The sequence below is a fragment of the Prinia subflava genome, chromosome 20, assembly GCF_021018805.1.
Source record: "Prinia subflava isolate CZ2003 ecotype Zambia chromosome 20, Cam_Psub_1.2, whole genome shotgun sequence".
Classification (NCBI taxonomy): domain Eukaryota; kingdom Metazoa; phylum Chordata; class Aves; order Passeriformes; family Cisticolidae; genus Prinia; species Prinia subflava.
Window position 1 is genome coordinate 4,487,696 of NC_086266.1, and position 22,260 is coordinate 4,509,955.

General features: G+C 57.6%; 2 protein-coding genes across 5 annotated transcripts in view; both read left to right on the top strand.

Moving 5' to 3' along the window:
* The first annotated feature begins 1,005 nt into the window (after nucleotides 1–1,005).
* Nucleotides 1,006–12,297, top strand: GDPD2 (glycerophosphodiester phosphodiesterase domain containing 2). Of its 2 annotated transcripts, none has more exons than XM_063416781.1 (16): nucleotides 1,006–1,276; nucleotides 3,869–4,015; nucleotides 5,077–5,180; nucleotides 5,254–5,347; nucleotides 5,557–5,616; nucleotides 5,960–6,058; nucleotides 6,444–6,537; nucleotides 6,943–7,088; nucleotides 7,566–7,648; nucleotides 8,153–8,303; nucleotides 8,839–9,054; nucleotides 9,910–10,058; nucleotides 10,388–10,535; nucleotides 10,754–10,836; nucleotides 11,270–11,368; nucleotides 11,602–12,297. In XM_063416781.1, the coding sequence occupies exons 2-16, from the start codon at nucleotides 3,902–3,904 to the stop codon at nucleotides 11,606–11,608; spliced, it is 1,647 nt and encodes a 548-aa protein (XP_063272851.1). In that variant the 5' UTR covers nucleotides 1,006–1,276; nucleotides 3,869–3,901; the 3' UTR covers nucleotides 11,609–12,297. The 2 variants fall into 2 exon arrangements, with proteins under 2 accessions (XP_063272851.1, XP_063272852.1); XM_063416782.1 differs by having other exon boundaries at nucleotides 1,008–1,276; nucleotides 11,270–11,298; nucleotides 11,602–12,294.
* A 365-nt stretch (nucleotides 12,298–12,662) lies between these two features.
* DLG3 (discs large MAGUK scaffold protein 3) overlaps nucleotides 12,663–22,260 on the top strand; it is a 75,029-nt gene continuing 65,431 nt past the window's right edge. For 2 of the 3 annotated variants that reach the window (XM_063416776.1, XM_063416777.1), the window contains exons 1-2: nucleotides 12,664–12,818; nucleotides 14,772–14,903. In XM_063416776.1, the coding sequence (XP_063272846.1) occupies nucleotides 12,803–12,818; nucleotides 14,772–14,903 (148 nt within the window). In that variant the 5' untranslated portion in view covers nucleotides 12,664–12,802. Of the gene's footprint in view, nucleotides 12,819–14,771; nucleotides 14,904–22,260 lie in introns of all 3 variants that reach the window. The other variant, XM_063416778.1, reaches the window with a different exon arrangement.

Here is a 22,260-nt window from a genome sequence, read left to right on the forward strand (position 1 = left end):
CTCTCTGCATGCCTGGGATTTCCCGGGGGCTTTCCTGGGGCGCAGTTCCCCTGGGAAGCCTCCTGCCCACAGCTTTGCTCTCCCGTGCGGCAGCGCAGCTGCTCTGTGTCACGGATGCGGGAGGTGAACCTCACATCTGACAAAATCTGGGGTGCAGGGCTGCCTGCCTGTCTGAGGGATACTCCTGGCCATTGCAATGCTCTTGCAATGCTTTCGGCTTACTCCTTTGTGTGCAGAGCAATGGGTGTTCCTGCACAAACCCTGCTGTAGTGCTCCAGACCCTCCACTGATAAGGCCTTAATCAGCACATTTCGCGGAGCTGTTCAAGGAGTTGTGCCGGAGCTGTTAACAGTAGTGTGGAACACGATAGGCTGAGCGCTGAGGCTTCTGCCCAAATTGGCAGTTGTTATGTCACTGCAGAATGCCATCACCTCCCTGTAAATCAGCTTTCTCAGGTCTCTTGCAAGTGCCAGAACATCAGAGGGGTCCCCTGAGATCCTGGGCAATGATGGATCGATTCAGTGACGCAGGAAAGTCTGAGTGCCCATTCGTGCATCCTGGCTCACCTGGAGCAGAGCTGGGGGGGACTCAGCCGTACTGTGCTACGCCACAGGGAGGGAGGGGGAAGACGGAAGGCATCAGCCCATCCATCTTCAGGTGGCATCCAGCCTGTCTGCAACTTCCTTTCATCTGCTGCTTTAGCAAAGTTCAGACGCGCTGGTGCAGGGGGATTTCTTTCGACTCAAGGCAAGAAAAGCACTTTTACTTCTGTGCTTCTGCCTTCAAAGCATGCCCCAGTGTGTCTGCCGGGCTAGCCGTGGTGACCCGCGATGTGTCTGTTCGGGCTTCCCCTGCGGGGAAGAGAAAAGTCCCCTTTTGTCCGAGGGGCTCCCGCAGCCCCCTCGCTCAAAGGCGCGGCGATGCACGAAGCTCTGCCTCCATCTCCCGGGAGCTCTCCCCGGAGTCTCGGTCTGCCTGGACGTGGGCTGCCTGCAAACTCCTTTGCGCTGCGACGCGTGACGGCCCCGGGGCCCCTTCCCCCTCTCCTCGGGGCCCGCCCTGACCCCAGCCCGGCCCCCGCTCGGCTCGGCTCGGCTCCGCTCCGCTCGCAGTGTGCCCGCCTCTGCCGGCCTGTGCGGACCTGCCGCCGGGCCAGGGCACACCCAGCAGGGTGTGAGCGCACGGGAGCCGAGTGCTGGCACGTATGGGCCCGGGGAGAGCCCAGCCCCGAGCTCACCTGGCTCAGCTGCGGGAGCCCGACATCCGCGGGGAGCAGGTATTTTGTGCCGGCGCGGCTGCTCCGGCCGTGGGGATGCTGTCCTGGCGCCGCCGGAGCTGGCGGGGCGGCTCGGGGAGGGGGTGATCATCCCGGCTCTGCGGGGAGCTGAGGGGGGAAGGAAGGGGGTGTCCCGTGTTGTTCCCACGCTCCGGAGAGCAGGGATGGGGAGCCCAGGACTGGCTGCCCGGGAATGATACTGAGAGTGGGGGATGTGGGCCTGGCTGGGCTGCTCTTGCTGTTTTGGGGTCACCCTGTGTCCCATGCTGAGCCCGTGTTCTGTTCTCCTTCCTATGAGGAAAAGGAGCAGCGGGGTTAGGCACCAGCTCCTGCTGACCTGCCCGGTGGTGGCACACAGCCTGGGCTGGCTCAGCTCGGCTCCTCCAGGACAAGGGGATCCTGTTCTGCATACGGCCACCTGATTGTCCTGTGTGAGCACCCCTGGGGCTCAGGGGTCCTTGTGAGGCTACCTGCACACTCTGCCGTGCTGGTGACTGTGGCAATGGGTTTGTCACCCCTTCAGACTCCCTGTGCCTCACACACCAGGGCTGTGAGTGTGCCGTGGGGGTTGTTTGGTGGGAGCTAAAGGAGAGGTCCTTCCAGCCATGATGGACCCCCAGCTCCCACTCTGCTGTTCTCCCACTGGAGCTGAAGCTGAGCGGGGTCTGGTGTGTGCCTATCCCAGCTCTGTCTGGGATGTGTGCCCTGCACAGGGGTGTTGTGCCATAACATGCTGCTGCTGCTCTCTGAGCTGGGGAACAGGGTGGCATTTCCCCTCCAAACCCTGCAGACAGCACCACTGGGACAGATTTGTGACCAGTCCTGTGCCACTCTCTGCCAAGCTCCAGTCTTGGCAGCAACAGTCCCTTGGAGCAGCTGAGTGCTGAATTGCAGCTGGTGCCCACAGCCACTCCTCCTGTACTGTGTACCCTGCGTGGGAGCCTGCCAGGAGCTGCTGACACCAGTGCCCGTGTGAGCAGTGACAGGGGACAGGGTGACTCCAAGGGGAGGCTGGCTGTGCCCACTGGTCCCTGGTGGAAGTGGTGACTCTGCTTCTGGTGACAGCAGGGGTATGAGCCCCTGGGCATCAGGAAGGGAAATATCTGGACCCATGGCTTCCTGTACTTGTGTTAAGGCTTCAGTGGCATCACTGAGCAGGTCACAGCTGCTGGTCTGGTGCCTAGAAGGTGGAGGGGCCAGCAGATGTGGGGCTCTTTCGCTGCTTATCATCCTCAGCCTTGGCCAGCTGGACCTGCTGATGGCAGCCCCTGGACGTCCCCCAGCCTGCAGGAGCTGCCTGGGCAGGGATGGGGTCCTGCTGTCAGGGTGGTCCCTGCCTGTGCATGACCCTGTGCTCTGTGTGGGTACTGGGGCAGTCTCTGCACCCCAACCCTGGAGACCCCCATAGTGGTGGCATTTAGGAGCAAGGTGACAGGCTGGGGTGTTGCCCTGTTACAGAGGGAGACCAGGCTGACCTTGGCCACATCCAGGGCATGGCAGAGCTGCTCTGGTCTGGCTGGCTGGACCAGGGAGGACCTGGGCTAGCTCTGCTTCCTCCCTCCACAGCCCAGGTTGGAATGGGACACAGCTCTGTGAGGCACAGCATTGCCTCCAGCGTTGGAGAGGATGTGGCTGGGAGGATGTGGTCAGCTGGCTCTCATGCCTGGATCAGTGGTCACAGTGAAATAAGAGCCAGGCTCAATCTGCAGGGTGATAGTGTTGCATGGTGGGCCTGGCCTGTTGGGGAGGCTGGGGTGAGGAGGAGGAGCAGCTCCACAGCAGGACAAGCAGCAGTAAAGATGGGATTTCTCTGGATGGATCGAGGAAGACCTTGTTTTGGTCTCCCTGCTTCTTCCAGGAATCCGGAGATCACAGCAAAGCGTCCTGGCTCTCTGCCCTTGCCAGTGCCTGGGGAACTCAGAGGTGCTCCTGCCCCCAGCCTGGATCTCTGTGACTGTAGAAATGGGTTTCCCCACAAGCACTTGGACCAAAGCCACCCAGTGCCTGCTCAGCTGCAGCTCCTGCAGCCACACTTGGGATCCATGGTGTGCAGGTTGAGCTAAGGGCCTGCCAGGATGGTGCAGCATCAGCAAAAACCTGGACTTAGGCATCAGAATGGGAACTTCCCCGGCTGCTGCACACACCCCCAGCTGCAAGCAGGAGCCCCAGGCCATGGCATGGCACTGGACAGTCCTTGCAGGTGGGAAGCCTGGGTGCAGTGTTGCTGTCAAGCTGACTGGCACGGCTGCTTGCCCCTGGAGCCTACACAGTGGTCCTGGCTCCCAGGCAGAGTGCTGAACCCTGGGCTGGGGAGCAGGCTCTGCTCCCTGCCAGCTCCAGGCTTGCTCCAGCTTGTTGGCTGAAGGGTCCCAGCACAGCCTGCTGAACAGGTTGGGCGGCACCCTGTGCTGCTTCTTTCCCTGGCACCATGCCTTGCCTGGGGACACAACCAGCAGCCCCACTATGTCCCAGCACTCTGGGCCACCTGCCAGGGTACCTGAATACAAAATGCTTAAGTGCTCCATCCCCACGGGGTGGGTGGGGACAGTGTGTTGTAGGTCTGTGCTAACACACTGTGTGTATCCCCCACAGGACACCTGACCTTTGCTCTGGGACACTGCTGCTATGGCAGACCCCCCTGGCTGCTGCTCTTCCTGTGCCACCTGCCTGCTCTGCCCCTACAGCTGCCAGTGGATCACGGCCAAGAAGGAGAAGAGGAAGGGCCTGAGAACGACCAAGGTGATACCTGAGTGATGCTGAGCTGGGGCTTGCCAGCCCCTTTGTGGGAGTCCCAGAGCAGTGGCTGGGGTGGGGAAGGGCTCTGGCTGGGATGCTCAGCCCAGACACTGAGCTGCTGACCTCTTGCTGCTGCTGCTCCTCCTTCCCAGGGCTGAGCCCCAGGAAAGCTGGGGTGCTACCTGGCACCCTCACTGTCCAGGAACTGCCCTAGCCTGGAGAGATGAGAGGGTGAGCAGTATTCCTGCTGGGTGATAAGAAGGGTAAAGCAGCATGAGTGTGCATCTGCGGCTCTTGCACGTGCCTGGAGCAGAGCAGAGCCCTAGGGCTGAGCTGGCAGCAGGTCCTGGGGCACCTGGCCAGGCACGTGGGAGACACAGTTCCTGGGCTGGGTGTGGCCCCACCAGGAGGGTGTCCCCAGCAATTTGTAACCCGGGAGTGGTGAGGCCCTGGGATTCTCTGAGGTCTCTGACTCCCATGGGTGTGGCTGTGCTGCTGCTTGTCCTGTCTTGCCTGGAATGTACAAATAAGAGTGGGTTTCTAGGTGTCCCTTTGGAACCTGTGGCACCCCTCACCTCCCCCCACACACGTGGGACTAGTGGCTGGGGACAATGCAGCTGGACCCAGTCTGCAGACTCACCACTTCAAGGGCAGTTCTGAGGCCCTGCACCCCTCTCTGCCCAGTGCATAGATCATCCAGCTAGAAGGGAATGGGACCTGGCTCCCTGCCCCTCCCTGTGTCCAAAGTCCCAGTCTGTTCCCATGGAGTGCTGCGTGGGAAAAGAGGCAGTCTTGTCACAGGGGCCATCTACCCTCCCCAGTCTGGCATAGGCAGATTTTTAGTTTGTTGTAGGCCATGCTGATCCATCTTTCTGTAGTGTGGGTCCAGCCAAAAGAGCCATCCAGGGTAGCTCTGGTCCCTCTCCGTGGAGTAGCTCAGTGTCTGGACCCCTGTGCCTGCTGTGACCCCCTGTGCTCCCCACTGCTGGCTGGGTGATACCCAGGGGTCTCAGAAACCTGGCTGCCCTGAGGGTATGTGTATAACTCTTATCTCTGGCTTTCAGTATGACTGCAGTTGGTTCCTTTTCCTCTTCTGCGTCTTCCTCTTCACACTGGTGTGGCTCTACTTCGCTATCATCATCCTCAATGATTTCCACAACTTCAACGAGTGAGTAGGATCCCACCTCCAGCCTTGTTCCCCACATCACCCCTGCACCTCTGACCCTCCCCTTTGCTGGCAGATTCATCTTCAGGGAGAGGAAGCTGTGGCTAGACTGGTCCCTGGTCCTGCTCATAGCTACGGCTGTGCTGATCAGCTACTCATCTGTGCTGCTGGTGAGCCTTCCTGATCGCCCTGGGCTGGGGGGAATGGATCTGTGCTGAGCACAGGCTGCTCTGGGCTGGGAGGAGCCTGCAGCGTCTGGAGCTGGGTCAGCCTGAGCACGGCCAGAGCCCCTGCCTGTGCCAGGGGGCCCGAGCTTCTGTGGCTGAGCCCCGTGAGCTGTGGGGTGCAGCCCAGCTCTGACAGCTCCTTGCTCTTGCAGGTCCTCGCTTTGTGCTTGCAGCTCTGCGGCCAGCCCTTGAAGCTACACTGGGTGCACAAGGTGAGACACTGGGGGTGTGGGGAGGTGGTGCCTGCCCTGGCTGCCCTTGCACCTTCAGAAGCAGGGGCCAGCCCACTGGGGCTGTGTATGGCTGCTGTGACCCCACTAAGGGGCTGTGTGTCCCCACTGAGCTGGGCTGCAGCTGCCAGCTCCTCAGCAACATATCTCTGGGATGGGAATATTCCCAGTGCTCAAAGCATGGAGCACAGAGCTCAGCTGCAGCCCAGATTGGGAAAGTGGGGTATCAGGGCTTGCAGGGGTTCATAAGGAAGGCACAATGAGAACTCTGCCTGGCCTGCAAGATGCTGTGTGCTCCCCTAACTGCCCTATGCGTGCCTCACAGATCCTGCTGATCCTAACTGTCCTGGTGGTGGCTGCAGCCTTCACAGGGCTGGGAATAAAGTGGGCGGAGGAATGGAAGAGCGCATGGATCTCCCTGCAGGTGAGTCACCTCCATAGCAGGGACTCCCCTGCTGTACCCAGTGCCTGGCCTGTGGCACTGAAGCTGAAAGGTGTGGCTGAAGCCCTCAGCACGGCTGTGTGCACTGGGGGTTGACTCCCTGCCCTTGACTTCTGCTGCCTGGCCAGGCAAGGTGCTCCTCCTGCCCCTGCAGTCCTGCCTGGAGCAGCTGCCACCACACTGGTGCATGGTGTCTGGACCAGAGCAGGGAGTCTGTTCTGTCCCCCAGGAGCCTGCCCCTCCCTCCCTGGCATTGTGGATCTTCCAGCAGTACTGGCTGCAGGGGCAGATCCCTGGCATTGGAGCATGTGTATTTTGGGGACAGGGACTGGTGCTGCCTGACACCCTGGTTTTTTTGCCTCCTCAGGCAACAGGTCCCTTCCTGCACATTGGAGCTGTGGGGGGAATGACGCTCCTTGCCTGGCCCCTGGCCAGCTTTGTCTACCGCACCCGCAGTAAAGGTAACCCCCTCCAAGGTCCCCATTGTCCCCTTGGCTGGTGCCCTGCTTCCTGCCACCCAGCTGAGAGCACTGTGGGCAGAGTGGTGCTCAGGGAGCAGCAGTGCAGTGGGAACAGGTCTCCGGTGTGGTAGTGATGCCTGCTCTTGGTTGCTTGGTCTCATGACCAGCTCTTGTTGCAGCTGAAGGAGGGCTACAGGTGGCAGAGTGCTGCAGAAGTGCTGAGTTGGGCAAGGGCATGTAGCGGGCCAAGAATAAATCCACAGTGTTCCCAAGGCTGGGGATGCAATGTTTGACCTAGAGCAATGACAGGTTAATGCCAGGTGAAGCAGCCTTGGCTTATTCCTAGTGACCTGCAAAATACTTCCTCTGTACCTCATCCCCTCTAACTTTTGTCTGTGCCTGCAGGTCTCAGGGTGTTTGTGCTGCTTGTGTTCTGTGCAATGATGATTGCACTCTACCTGGCTCCCTTGGGAATCACCTCCCCTTGCATCATGGAGGAGAACCAGCTGCCCCCCAAGCCAGCCCTAGTTGGGCATCGAGGAGCACCTATGGTGAGTGACCAGCACCCTGGCACTGGTCAGGGTGGGTGGGGCAGGCTGCTCCACTGGGAAAAGCCAGGCTGTGCCTGCCTGTGGGGCACAGATCCTCGTGGCCACAGGCCTGGACAAGCTCTAGCCAGCCCAAAACAGTGGTATCCCCACAGCAGCCAGGCAGTTCAGCAGTTCAGCCAGAGCACAGGGTGAGGAGGGGATGCAGCAGCTGCAGGACAGAGCTGCTTCCTGAGCACTGCTGGACCAGGAGCATGCAACTGCCAGCAGAAAGCCTGTCTGTGTAGTGTGGGCTGGGGAGCAGGGACGAGGCAGGCTCTGGCTGTCTATCCCTAGTCCTTTTCTATCTCTCACCATGCCCTGGTCATCCCAGTCTCACTGTGGTTGCCCCAGAGCCCAGCCAAGCTGCTGGGTGTGTCCTGCCTGCCTCCTGCCCCATCCTGCCCATGCTCTCTGCACTAACATCATTCCTTTTTCCAGCTGGCCCCCGAGAACACCCTCATGTCACTGCACAAGGCGGTGGAATGTGATGTGCAAGTCTTTGAGACAGACGTCATGGTGAGGTAAAGGGGCTCAGAGGGAGGAAGGGGTCTGTGTATGCTGGGTATCACCTCCCACAGGGGGCATTCTGGAAGACACCTGCAGGACTGATATAGCCTGCATTTGGAGGCAGCCCTGTTCAAAGGGCTCTGCCACTCCCATCGTCCCAGCATGGGACTGGCTCCAGCTTGGTGTCCCAATGATTTGGGAGAGGTACTGGGTTTCTGTCCTCCCCCTGCAGATTGCCTTCCAGGGAGGGAGGCTCCATCAGGGGAGGGGTACTACTTGGAAAACAGATACTGGCTCCAGTTCATCTCATGTAATCCTGTTATTGGCACAGCTGTTTCAGAGAGCAAGGAACTACTTGGTTGCTGGCTTGGTATCTAGGTGCACATTTTTGTGTAAAGGGCCACAAGTAGAATAAGGGGTTGTTCTGGCAGGTGGCTGGGAGGGGATAGAAATGCCAGGGCAGTAATAGGAGACAAACAGCTTACAACATATGGCTTTCCTCTGTGCTCCTTTGCCAGTGCTGACGGGGTCCCATTCCTCATGCATGATGAGGAACTCACCAGGACCACCAACGTGCAGGCTGTGTTCCCTGAGAGGGCTGCCCTGAACAGCACTGCCTTCAACTGGACAGACCTGCAGCAGCTGGATGCTGGCAGCTGGTTTCTGGAGGTCAGGAATATCCTTAGGGTGGCTGGTGAGGAATTGGTGCAGTTTGGGGTGAAGCATTAGCCCTGCCCTGGGGCTCCAGAACTTTCCCTCTGGAGCACTGGTCCTAGCAGACACCTGGACAGGGTGCAGAAGCCTGCACAAATCCCTTGGGTGCGGTTATGCCCCAAGCTGAGGTTTGTTCTGACTCCTCAGCTGAGTCATGTAGGAGGCTGCTTTGAGAGGGGATGTCTAGTGTTTGCTTTGAGCTGTACAGCCTGCCTGGGCTTGAAGGCAGCTGGGGTCAGGCTCTTCCCGAAAGGTGACTCACTACTTCTGAGCAACTTTGAGTGCCCACAGGTATTGGGGCTGCTTGAATTCTGTTATTAATGGGGAGAAGGGTAGAGGTGCCCGCGGATGTGTATAGGGACGTTCCCTGTGCCTGTCTGCACTGGAGAGCGCATGGAGAAAACTGAGAGTCAGAGACAGGCCCCAGTTTGGGATGTGGAAGGTTACAGGTGGGCTGCCTGTGATGACTGCCCCTCTCTCACCCTTGCAGCGGAGGCCATTTCCCACTGTGCAGAGTCTTTCTCCTGGTGATCGCAAGGAGGCAGCTGAACAGAGGATCCCATCCCTGGAACAGGTTCTGGAGGCAGCCAAGCAGAGCAACATCTCCATCATGTTTGACCTTCGGCCTGAGAACCACAGTGACTACCAGAACTTTGTCAATGTCACCCTGGAAGTGATTTTGAAGTCAGGCATCCCACTGGAGCAGGTGAGCTGGTCACCACCCCACCCCTGCCAGGCCCTGCTGTCACACCCCTGCCATGGTGGGAGGTGCCCTGCCAGCCACACTGACCATCCCTGGCACCCCATACACCACGTCCCTATACATGATCCCTGCTGGGCAGCCCTGCCCAGGTGTGGGGTTCTCCAGCTAGGTGAAGTTGCCAATAATTAGGGTTTAATGCCTACAGCTTTAGACCCCTCCAAATCCTTTGGTTTCCCAGCCCTGGCCACCCTGGTGTGTAAACAATGACTCAGCCTAGGGAGGAGACCAGCACTGCCAGCATGAGCAGGAATACAGTGCTGGGGTTCCACCTGCCCACACTCCACCACACCTCTCCCTGCAGCTCTTGGACTCCTGCTGCACCCTCCTGTGTTCCCTTTATGCTTCATCCAGCCTCCACAGCACAGGATATATGCTGCCCTCAGGGGACAAATCAGCACTCAAATCACCTTTCTTGGCCTTTTGGGAATGCAGGAGGGGACGTTGAAAAGGCTTCTACTATAGTGCTGATCCAAGGTGTATTCTTGCTGCAGAGTTGGGGATAAATGGATTCACTTCTTGAGCCATTCAAGGACCCAGAAAGGAATTAACTGTTGCAGATTTTCTAGGCTGCAACTGCTTTCTCCCTTCAGTGGGACCTGTGCTTATTTCTTGGCTGGGGCAAGCTCTTAGGAGACTGTCCTGGCTGAGATCCTCATGGAAGAGCTGAGTGTGGAGATGGGGGGCAGGAAGCAGCTGTCTAAGCAGGCCATGTGGGCCTGGACCTGCGAGGGAATATTGGATGAGAACAAACTCCCTGGAGCACCTCTCCTCTGCACGTGCTCTCTGGCTCTTGCCTAGGTCCTCTGGCTTCCAGATGGGTTCAGGGAAGATGTCAAACAGCAGGCCCCAGGTGTCCAGCACGTCTACGGCCGGAAGAGACTCGAGAATGAGGAGCCAGGACTGCACATCAATCTGCCCTACCAGGACATGAGCTCTGAGGAGATCAGGTGAGAATGCTTTGTCCAAGTACCTGGGAGCTGTGGGGGTCTGGGGACTGTCCCAGAGGCCAGCAGAGGTGAGGTGCTGAGTGCTGGTGTGCTTCTGGGAAGAGCTGGGTGTGTGCCTTGTGCACAAGTGTCCCTATCAGGCAGGGCTGGTGCAGAGGATGGAGCTGGCTGCACTCCTCTGCCCTGCCAGCAAATCTGCCCTCAGCCAGGATCTCCAGGCTCCATGTGGCTGCAAATGCTGGATTATATCCCAAATGTACAAATCCCTCTGGCTGTGCAGTGGTGGCACCCTGCTGTCTGCTCCTCTGACCACGGCTGTCCCCACACAGGCAGTACCGCCAGGACAACATCTCTGTCAACTTGTATGTGGTGAACCAGCCCTGGCTCTTCTCCGTGCTCTGGTGCTCAGGGGTGAGCTCTGTCACCACCAACGCCTGCCAGGTGCTGAAGGAGATGAAACACCCCATCTGGCTGCTTGTAAGTGACCCCTCCATCCTTCACCCTGCCTCACAGCCCTGTGTCCCAGGCACTTGTGGGTCCCTTTCAGCAGCAGCCCCGTGCAGCTGCCTGGAGGGTGACTTCTCCTCGCTGCTGTACTGGCACAGGAACGTGTGCCCTGTAGCAGGGACTGGTGGCACAGCAGGCAGGGCACCACCCCTAGCTGGTGTTCAGTGGCTTGTCTCGTTGCCTTGCAGCCCAGCAGCACATACTTCATGATCTGGGTCGTTGTAGACTGTGTTTCCGTCATCATCATCATCTGGGCCTTTGTCTTGATGAAGTAGGTTGGATCCCGTTCCCCCTCCCGAGGCAGGTCTGTTGGGGGAGGTTTTAGCGTGTCCTGGGTGGCTGGTGCAGCCCCAAACCTGCTGCCAACCCCTGTCTGGACTCAGATCCTGGGGGGGTCCTCTTCTGTCTGGTTCAGTAAGACAGAAGCGTGTGGAGGCAACTTTTATCTCCAAGCTGCAGCTAAAAGTCTGTCCTGACCCTGCCTCAAGCTGCTGGGTGCCCTAGTTCACACTTCCTAGCCCACTCGGGGCTTGGTGGGCTGAGGCTGGGGGGATCCTGGTCCTGCTCCTTTTTACCAGTGCTGCAGGCACAGAGAGCAGTTCCCTCGGGGACTGCAGGGCCCCACAGCCTCCAGCTGGCAGCTCAGGGGAGGGAATGGTGAGACCAGACTTGCATGCTAACATCGCTGCTGTTCCATCTCCTAGGAAATGTTCCCGCAGAGGACGGCCGGCGGGTGAGTGCGCACAGAGCGGGAGCTGCCCTCCCTCGGAGCCAGCCTCTGCCTGTGGGACTCTCCCTGACAGGCAGGCAGCTTTCTCCAGCCAAACGTGACCGAGTGGTTTGGGATGGCTGGGGGAGGGAAGGGAATCCCAGCCCAGGGAGTTCCTCCCGTCCTGCCCTTAACAAGCAGCCCCGTGGGACAGCGCTAGGGAATCCCACATTCCCAGAATATCCTCAAACCTGCTTTTCAGGCTGCTCCGCCTGTTGCTGCGGCATGGTGGCTGCCCACAATGACTGGTTTTCTCTGTCTCCTCAGAGTCTGAGACGGATGTGCTGCTCACAAAGATCAACAGCTTGATGCAGGAGTGACCCCTCTGGCCTGGCAGCCGTGGGGAGGGGCAGCCAGAGCCCTGCACAGCGGGGAGCACTCCTCGGGCCAGCTTCGAGGCTCCTTCCCTTCTCACACTCCTTCCTGAGCCTCCCTTCTGCCGTGGCCTTCCTGGCTCCTTTCGTGGTGCTCAGCTGCCCTCCGCTGAAAAGACTTGGAACTGAGTTATTTGCCTCTGGCAGCGAGGAACTGAAGCTTTGCAGGGGTGGCCTAGGGGCAGAATATTTATCCAGCAGTGCTGGAGCTGAGACCCCTCCCTTGGAGTTTGGACAGGAGCGGGGATTTGGGTCGCTGTTTGGTGCAGGGGAGGGGCTGTCTCTGCCTCTTGTCAGCAGCTCTACAGCCACTGATGGGACACCGGGTGTGGGGGCTGCCCTGTCCCGTGGCTTGAGGAATAGGAAAAGGGGGGTGTGGAGTGGCTTTTCACAAGACAAAGGGAAAGCCGAGCTCTTCACCCTCCCATCCTGGACAGGAATCCTGTCGCTACTGCTGCTGGCTTCATGTTCACGGGACAGAGTCCTGGCACTCCATGCAGCAGTCAGTGCCTGCTGCTCGGGAGAGAAAAGGGCAGGGCTGGGGGTGGTGGGTGCCAGGGGCTGCCAGGACCGCGCTCACTCTCCTGCTGCTGCTCCAGGGCAGCGGAGGCAGCAGTGGGACTCGGCATCGGTCCCGTTGCAGCAGGGCCTTGAAAAAGGGAGAGGTATCGTGTGGGTTTGACCTGTTGCTGTCTATTTATGTCAATAAAGCAGAGGAGCGGCAGACACGGCCCGCAGGGGTGCGGCGGGCTCGCCTGCGTCCTCCCTTCCGCGCCTTTCCCTGCCGGCGGCGCTGCCGGCCCGGAGAAGGAGCCGGCGCAGCCCGGACGGCCCCGGCCCGGGGCGGGCTCGCTCCGCGGCGCCTCCGTGCCACCTACTGACGGCGCGGGGAGGGGAGGCCGAGCCGGGCGCGGCTCCCGGGGCGCAGGCCGAACCTCCCCGCAGCCCCGCGGCGGTGGCGGGGCGCTCCCGGAGGCGGTGCCGGCGGCCGGGGGGCGGCTCCGGGCCGGTTCGGGCGGGGCGGGGCGGGCGGCGGCTCGGCCGCTGGCGGGCTGGCACGGAGCGGAGCGGCCGGCGGCGGCCACGGCGGAGCGATGATCCGCCGGGAAGGTAAGGAGCGCACCGCCCGGCCCTGCCCTGCCCTGCCCGCCGCGCCCGGGCACCGCGGAGCCGCGCTCAACAAGTGTGTGCCCCGCCGGGAGCGCGCCCGGTGCTCCGCGCTCCTGCCGCGGGCGGCCGTGCGACCCCGGGGTTAGGAGCCGAGCACCGGGAGCCCTCGCTCCGCGCCCTCCTCGGGCTGCGGACACGGTGTGCTGCCGAGGCTCAGAGCGGGTGGCCGTGGGATGCTCTGCTTGCGGCTCCCTTGCGTGCTGCGGGGAGGAGAGCGGGCACAAGGGGCTTTGGGCTCTGCCAGGAGGGGTTTCCTGTAAGTGGGACTTGCGTGCACCTTCAGTCACGTGGAGATGGGCCCTGGACACCGTGTGCTACTTCTTGAGAGCCGCAGGAAGGTCCTGTGGTCTCCCTGCACTTCCCCAGATGTGCCGGCAGTCCCCAGCTGGCTGTCACCCGGTATGAGTGGCCAGCAGCACGGGGGTCAGCGCGGTGGATGCCGCTCTTGCTGCACAGCCTGGGCTGCGGTGGGAAGTTTACACCGAGTTCCCAATCTTTGTGTCCTGGTGTGGCGGCCCCAGCTCTCCGTCTGCTTCTTTAGTTCTGCTGATAAGGTCAGGAATGACCAGGCAGTGACATCTCAGCCCTGCTCATGGTGTGCTGGGCAGTGTCTGAAGACACTGTTTTATCTTGCAGAAAAGGAAGCTCTTGGTAATAGCACAGGGTTCGGATTGCTGTAAAGCTCGGGGAAGTCCCTGCTTTTCCTGGAACAAGTGTGGAGCCCAGCTCCGAGTCGGGGCTGTTAACGCTTCCCCAGACTCCTCTCCCTGTTCTGCTCCCACGATGAGTCAGTGTGGGCTGGTGACACGGGCAGCAGGACCCCCTTTCCCTGTGGGCCGAGGAGAAGCTGGGCGAGCTGGGACACCAGGTGGCACGTACCCGAGCAGACACAGGCCCCCTTGTTTGGTGACCTGAATTCTCGAGAGCCCTGTGATGAGCAGGGTCATCCTTTCTGCATGAGTTCCTGGCTTAAAAGATGAGTCTCCAGCAGTGGCGGGACAGCTTCCCTGCCTTCTCACACAGACACTCTTTGTCTGCAGTCTGCCTGGGTGACAAAGGGAAATATCCACTGATGGGGCAGGGATGGTCTCAAGGTCTGCAGGAGCTCACCACCTGCCTGAGATATGGGTCACATCTGAGGTCAGGGCTGCACTGGCAGCTCTGCCGGTCTGCCCAGAGAGGTGTGGAGGTGTCCAGGCAGAGAGAGATCACAGCTCCACTATTTTAAGTCCAGGGTTTTCTCGTAGCTATGTCTAGCCCAGTCATTAACCAAAATGTTGCTTCATGGCAGCCTCCATCTCCCCTCACCAGCATCTCCTCTGACCCCAAGGCATCGTGTTCCTTTCCCACTTGTCTCCTGCTGACCCACTCAATTTCTTTGAGCAATTCTTATGCTTCACCCTGTAGAAACCCAAGTTTTGCCACTGCTGTAGCTGAGCTGTTTGCACTACGTGAATGGGCCTACGCTCAGCTTTGCTGCAGCCATCTGGCCCTATGTGGGAGGCTGCAGTTCCTGCAGGAGTATTCATAGCCCTGTGCAACCAGAATGTGTCCAGCTCCTGAACGGCTTCTGTGCCTTGGAGGTGGCAGAGGTGTTCAGGCTGCCCAGTGCCACAGGGCTCAGAGTTGAGTCAATCTGATTTTAGCCCCTGATTTTCAGGGTTGGTGGCAGAACTGCCTCTTCTCCCTGCCCAGGTCTCTGCTGTGGGCCCTCAGTGCCTCTCAGCAGGGTTAACTTTTCCAGGTGTGTGTAAGGAGGCTGCTCTTGTGGCTGTCTGACTTTTAAAAATCCAGACTGGAAGGCAGCTTGAGGCATTATCCCAGGCTGCACTGGAGCCTTCCCTTAATGTCCTACAATGCTAATGCCTTGTTACTCCTGTGTCATCTCTGCAGACACTGAACGGGCAGTGGAAATTCTGACCAGATACCAAAGCACCCTGCAGTCCCCGGAGGAGCAGGAGTTAAAAGCATCCATTGGAAAAGTCTCGCACATCTTCCAGAGTGAACTGTTCCAGGCTCTGCTGGGTAAGCCCCTGCCTTGCAGCCCCTTGTGTTTAGTGGGGTCTCCCAGTGGGGAGCCTGATCCCACACCGGTGCCAGGCACTGACCAGTGCATTCTGTGGAAAAACACATGGCATGTGATGCCAGGGAGCTGGGCTGTCTTTCCCCTCCATTAGGCAGGAGATACCAGGGCTGCAATCAGTGTGTGATTGTAGTGAACAGCATTCCTCAGTCTGATTGAGGACAAGGGGTAACAATTTCTAGGTCATGCCTGATCTATCCAGCACCTGCTAAGGGATCCTGTCCTGCTGTGAGCACTCTCTGTGCAGTGCAGGCCTGGTGTGTCCAGGAAGGAAAACTACATTTTTCTGTCTTTAAGAGAGGATCCACATGTACCTAAGCTCCTTTGGGGTGTTCTGGCCTTTCTTGTGCTTAGAGCCACCAGCACTTGGGAGAAACACACTGTTCCAGCAGCTCCATTCCACACAAGACTTAACAGCAAGGCTTATCTTGGGGCTGGACACCAGAAAATGGCATTTTGAGCACTGTATAAAATTCTCCATGTGGATTGAGACAAATGCAGCTGAAGTCTTCCTGGACTATGCAGCTTCTCTGTGCAAGACACACAGCTATCTTGCTATTCTCCTTAAGTTCTGTTCACTGTGGGAAATGCATGCAGCCCTGGTGGTTTCTGTTCCTGGATCCCCTGGGAGAGAAGCTGAGTTTCCCTGGTGGGAAGGAAGGGAAAGCACCCCAGAGGCTCTGCACTCCTAGAGGAAGAGCCAGGCCCCAGGGTGCAGAGCTCCACATGTGGTCTGTGGCTCACTCTCACTGCATTTTCAGCCCTGGTGCTCCCCTTTGCTGTTCTCTTGGCAGCTCTCACCTTTTCTTCACACCTCTGCAGCCACAGTTCCACTTCTGTGCCTGCAGAGACGAGTTGCCAGCAGCTCCTCTGTGCTTCAGGTTTTCCATTGAAAATGAAGTTGAGTTCTGTGTCCTGAGCAATTTTATTCTATCCTTTTTTCTCTCTCTTCCTGTTGGAGCATCACCTGGAGACTTTCAGTCCCAGCATGTTCTTTTAAAGGTCTTGTGCTGGAATGTCTATGCCAGCAGCAGCAGAGACATGTACCAGGGTAGGTGGCCCCCATACTGAAGGAGACAGTGTAGCCAGTGAAGCTCCTTTCTTATCTCTTAATTTATACAACAATTTATACATTGCTCTCCAAATGATCCCCAGCCTGGAGGCAAGGATCCCAAGCAGGGCTGTGACCTTGACCAACCTGACATTAACCCAACACCCCCGGCAGCTTTTGTGTGCTGGCCAGTCCTCCCTGGGGCTGTGTGAAGGCAGCTTTCCCAGGGCTCAGGGCTGTTGCTATTAGTGCAGGAGTGCCGTGGAGAGAGTGTGGCTGCAGAGCACACGCCTGCACCGAGCTGGCTGCAGCTGCACTGCTGCAGCATCCCCAGCTCCCTGCCCACAGCCGTTTGTCTTGCTGTCCTATCAGCCCTGGCACGAGGGAGTGTTGGGAGTGTCGCTTCTTTACTGGTGACCTTTTCAACTGGTTTAACAGGATATTAACTCCCCATGCCAGAGCGAGCCTTTCTCTAGATGTGTTTACCTAAACTAGGAATTTGCATTAATTACTTCCGCCCCCCCCTCCTCGACTGCCTCCCCCTGCTTCCCCTTGGAGCGTGGGTTTGTGAATTCCTCTGTCCCAGCATGGCCTTGTGTCTGGCTGTGTGCTGGCTGTGGCCACACACGGCTGGCACACACTGGGCTGCCTCGTGTCCCCGCTCCGTACCCGCTGGGGCACGGTAACAGCACTGCGAGGGTGATAGAACAGTTCTATTTTCATTTTTATTTTCACCCCTCCTTTTCCCAGTGGGCCAGTGTGTCTGTGTCTGAAGTCTGCTCTGAGTCACAGGGCTGGCTCGGTGTGGGAGGTGGATTTGCAGGAGAGCACAGGCACTGCTCAGTGCAGAGCTCCCGTCTCACTGCCCCACACCGTGCCAGATGCTTCTGGCTCTGGAGAGGCCTTAGCCTGCAGAGCTCCCTCCTCTTGCAGCATTTCAGCAGCCCAGCCCTGCTTTTTTTCAGCCCCTGGGGAAGATGAATGAGTGACCAGGGTGCATCCCTGTCCTCAGGCCTGCTCCTGCAGGTAATGCTCTCCTAGAGCCCACATTGGCTGGTTGGAGTTTGAACATCAAAATAGACCATGGTAGAGCTGCCAGCAGTGCCAAACATCATGGAGTTTGCCAAGTTAGTCCACATGAAAAATGCCAGGGATATGACTTTCCATATGCTTTTTTTTTTTTTTTTAAGAAAAAAAACCCCACCCTCTGTAGTGTCCAGGGTGCATCAGTGTTGTGCTGGATGGATCAGTCACTGCCATCACGCCCAGCGTTGCTCTGCACATGCACCGTGTTGTGCCAGACTGCTCTGAGCACAGCCCAGCCCTTTAAATCCTTGTGCCCCCCTCCCTGTCCCTGTCCCTGCCTGTGCCAGGACTGCCCTGTCCCGGGGGCTGGCTCGGCACGGCTCAGCACGGCCTGCGGGAGCTGCTCTGCGCTGGAATGTGCCAAACCCTGCTCTGCACAAAAGAAATTCCTTGGCTGTGCAGAGGGAAAACAGGCTGTGCTGGCTCCCTCCTCCTGGCCCCTCTCTGCCTGTGTCTGAGGCTGTGGAGCCAAGTGCGTGACTTGCAAGGAAACAGCCCAGCCAAGGGCTGCTCCAGGGGCTGGGGCCGTGGTGGCCCTGCTTTCCCTGTTCCTCAGGGAGATGCTCGGGCTCTCATGCTGCTGGGGAGGATGGGGTTTGCACACAAAAGCAGCTCCCTGACCTTTCCTTCCCGGAGCTGGGGCTGAAAGGGGCCCTTGTGCCCTTTGCAGCGGGACAGGCTGGTGGACAGGCAGGGTTTGTGTGTGTCCAGCTGGCCCAGCTGCCAGCAGCCCAAGGGGCTGAGCTCCTCCAAAAATCCTCCAGGACTCAGCTTCTCTCCTGTGCTGAGCAGTGGCCAGTGCAGACCTCTATAGGTCCCGGCAGCTGCTTGGGCCCCAAATCCTCCTCTGCAGCTCCTTTTACCCCGCAGAAGGTTCCTCACGAGCCTCCTGATGTGGTGAAGGCAGAAGGAGGGGCAGGCAGTGCTTCCCTGGGTGCAGAACCCCAGCAGGAGCTGCTTGCTAACAGCACAGCTGGGGATGGTGGTCATGGCTCCACCGGGTGGAAAACTGGAGGAACCTGGGGGCTTCCCAACCCTGAGGACTCCTCCTCTTGCAGATTTGCCCATAGCAAGGGTGGAAACTTGCAGCTTGCTTAAAAAATATCTGCTGTGGCAGCTGTGGGTGTGGATGGCAGTGGGGCCATGGCTGGGGTTTCTGCTTGGGGCAAATCTGTGGTGCTGCAGCTGGTGACAGTGCATGCACTGGGGGACAAATGTCATTTTCTGGACGTGCTTGTGCTGGCTGGTACAAGGGCACTGCGTTAGCACACAGGAGTTGGTGCTATAGAAATAAATAATGACATTTATTTGATGTGCTAACACTAGGGAAAAATTGTTGGAAAATTTCTAATCTCTGTAAATCTTGAGTTACTTTTCCTTGTTAGATCCAGAGTGGATTTACTTGTCATCACACAGAAACTGGGTTGTAAGACAGAACGTGCAGCTTCTTCATCTTTTCCTATCACAACATCCTCTTATGGAGGCTTTTCAGGTAGTGCTGCTCTTAAAGTGCACAGGTGAGGCAGACTTGTGTGCAATTCTTGGTGCTCATAAGAAATGAGGGAAACCAGTGTATATTTAAATCACCTTAATGCCTTGTACATGTGTCCTAAAATGTACTTCTGTCCTTTGCTGCCTGAACTCTGCCCACCAATCCAGAAACTCCTCTAATCCCTGGTGCCAGCAGCAATTCTCTCTTCTGGCAAGCACCTAAACTGGGCTGAGGGTTTTGGAGGTGGAGAGTGGCTGCTTCAGGGGACAAGTTTCCTGCCCCTCAGGCACCTTGCCAGCTTGGCTGCCCAAGGCTGTGTTCCTGCAGCAGATGGGTGACAAACGGGGATGCCAGCAGCAGCACACCCCCACAATGGGGCTGTCCAAATCCTGTTTTCATTCTTGCAAAGTTTTGTGTGTTCCCAACGTAATCCATGCAGGCAGGAGCTGCTGCTATCCTGTTACGCAATAATTATTTTTATAACCAGAGGCAGAGATGTTTTAGCACGAAAACAAAGTCCAGTGTCTCTGGCTGTGAAGTGAGTGCTTGCTGCGACCTCGTGTCTGATTTGGGAGGGTTTCAGGGGCTGCCAGCAGCCAGTTTGGCAGCCAGGGTGCTGTGGAAGGGGTGCAGTGGGTACATCTGGGGGCTCCCACTCCTGCCATCATTGCCAGCTGCCACACGTCTCCCAGGGCACAGGACAGAGCCTGGCAGCACAAAACAGCAGCTCCAAGAGTGGCACTGATGCCAGGCAGTGGCACGGTGCTCCCTGCACCCACAGAGCCTGGCTGGGCTGCCAGCAGCTGAGATTATATCAGCTTTGCCCCCACAGCTGGAGGTCAGCAGGGCAGGCAGCCCCTGGGAGCTGGAAGGTGGGGGCTGAAGCTGCTCTCAGCCCATCTGCAGCAGGGATGTGCTGCTGCAGTGCATGGGCACGTGGTCAAGCACTGGGAGAGGGGATGGGGAATTGTGCCTGGGCGTGCAGCCCTGCTCTGTGAAAGCATCCCTGGTGTCATGGGCAGAGTGGGAGCTTTAGACAAAGTTTCGTTATAAAATGTCCTTTCTTCACCTCCTGTTGAGTCACGAGGTGAAGAAAGGACACCCTTCCTTTCTAAACTCATCCTCAGAGAGGAGCCTGGGTGCAGCTGGATCCAGACTTAGCCCCAGATTTTGTCAATGGTATATGTCTAAAGGATTATACAGGTGTAATTGAACCTTTATGCAACTTTGTCCCACAGGATTAAGGATGATAAACCTAATGTGTTTATATAAATATGTTAAATGATTTGTGTAAATTCATTACAATAATGATAAGGATTAGAGGGGAAAAAAAGAGCTTAATCAGAATTATTTGCTAAACAGTATGGATAGCTGTAACTACTAATGTAGTACTTCACTTTTTGAAGCTATATTAAAGCAATTATATTAAAGCCTGCTAAACAGTTATTAAGTAGAGATTGATGTTACTCACCCATACTACTGACCAAGGGCAAATCTCTGTGACTCAGCCTCGAGGAGTGACCTTGAAGGGTGTCCCCACTCAAGGGAAGGACCTTCACCCACCTTAGGGAGGTATGATAGAAGTCCTCACTGTGCAAAAGCGTGACTGGCCTTTTATAGTATAAAGTGATTGACTGTCAGTCATATGCATATTTTAGATTCCGTGTTATCAGACCTAATCAGCAAAATATGCTTTGTGCTGAAGAAGGTACGAGCAGCTCTTTAGTTTCTTCTTCTCACCACTCCTGACTCTCACTTCCATCTCAGAGCATGCACATGCTGCTCCCAGCTCCAGTCAGGGAGCTTGGCTTGCACATCCTCGTGGTGGGGTCTGAGAGTTTGCTCAAGGTGGTCTCAGCATTCTCCAGCACTGAGAACAGCAGACCCTCCTCACCTGATCTTATCACAGCTCTGCAGCCCCTCCTCGCTCAGCCCTTCACTGATGAACTTGTGAGACAAATTTCCAGCTGCTGGATGCCTGCTGAGGCAGAGCATCCTGCTGCAGCCTCAGGCAGTGGTCAGCGTGTCCCTGCTTACCCTGCCAATGCTCACCAGATTTCCTGCTGAACTCTTTGTGACCTGGGCTTTTAATCCCTCCTGGTGCCATGGTGTGGCATAGTTTCAGGTGAGAAATCACAGGCTGGAGGGCAAGTGCAGGTGCTTTGCCCAGGAGCTCCCAGGGAATGCCCTGGGAATGGCCACAAGCCCCTCAAGCCCCACAGCTTGCCCCTACAGCAGAGGAGCTCTGCAGCTTCCTCCACAGCAGACACAGGTACAGAAAATGATCTCAGGTTCCTGCTGTGTCTTTTCCTGCTTCAAGTGCTCATTTAAGTTGCCTTGACTTTTTGGCCTTGCCGGCACTGTCAGGCTTCCTGTTCCCCAGGTGCTTGAAGGGATTTATTACTTCTTTTATGGCTTTTGGAAGGCATTTACCAAACTCTTTTGGCCGACCTCTTGGAGCTTTACCTTTAACCTGTCAGCATTTACCATCCATTCTGGTTTTCTCATCTAGATGCAGCTTCAGCAGTTTAGATGAATGTCTTCTCATTTTCAATAGCCTCTTTTCCTCTGCAGTCAAGCCTTGCTTTCCTCCCTTTTGCCCTTACAGCATCCTCCAGCCAGACACTTCATGTCTGTTCTGATGTCCCAGTGGGTCTCTCTAAACAGACTCAGAGCCTCCCACAAGTTTTTGTTACCCCTTTCAGTTTCTTCATAAGCCAGGTTCTCACTTTTGATGCAGTTTCCTTTTTGAAATTAAACACTCCTGCAGTGGATATGGTGACCAGTCTGGAGGTGCTGGCCCTGGAGATAACTGGGGCTGCCAGGGGCCAGCAGCTGCCCGAGTGTGCAGCGGTGGGAGCTTCCTTAGGGAGGAGCAGAGCCCTCTGCAGCCCTTGTGCACCCTGGAATCCTCTGTGTGTGACCTGGAGAGGGTAAAATCCTCCTGGCTGGGCTAGGAGAGGGTCTGGGCTCCCAGAGCCCCTCTGGAACTGTACCTGGGCTGCTGCTCTCAGGTCCTGCTCTCCCCCTAGAACTCTCTGGAGCAGTGAGGGCTGGGATACCCCGTTTTCATGCCTCTCTCTAGAGCCACTGTGGTTTGCAGCAGCAGACTCAGGTCCTTGGAGCCCACAGTGAGGGTGCTTGATATCTGTTGTGGCAGTGTGCAGGTGGGAAGAGGGGAGATACCAGAGCGGGAGTTGGGGTTAACAGAGCTGTGGTCATCAGCTTTAGAGCTTGCACACTGAGTGCCCTGTGGCTCCTCTGCCTGTCCCCCTGGGAAGGGAGCCCCTCCTCAGGCCAGGGCTGCTGGGGAGCAGTGATGGGGAGGGAATAGGGAATAGCCCATCAGGGCAGGCAGGGGCTGCCTGGTGCAGGAGGCACAGCAGAAGGGACAGGGGAGCATCCCTGGGGCTGGCACAGCCTGGGGGAGAGCAGGATGGGCTGGCTTTGGGTTGGTGCTGAGAGCAGAGTTTGCTCTTAGTCCCTGTGTTCTGTGTGGTCATTGCTCCATGGACATTCCCATGCCTGCCAGAGCCATGGGCACTGCACAGTGAGCCTGGCACCCCGCTACACCTCCAGCTTGCACAGGGGGTGTGGTGGGCAGCACAGGGAGCCAGCAGAGCCCTCTCCCAGGGTGCCAGCCTCTCTCAGAGGGCTCAGACCCTGGGGG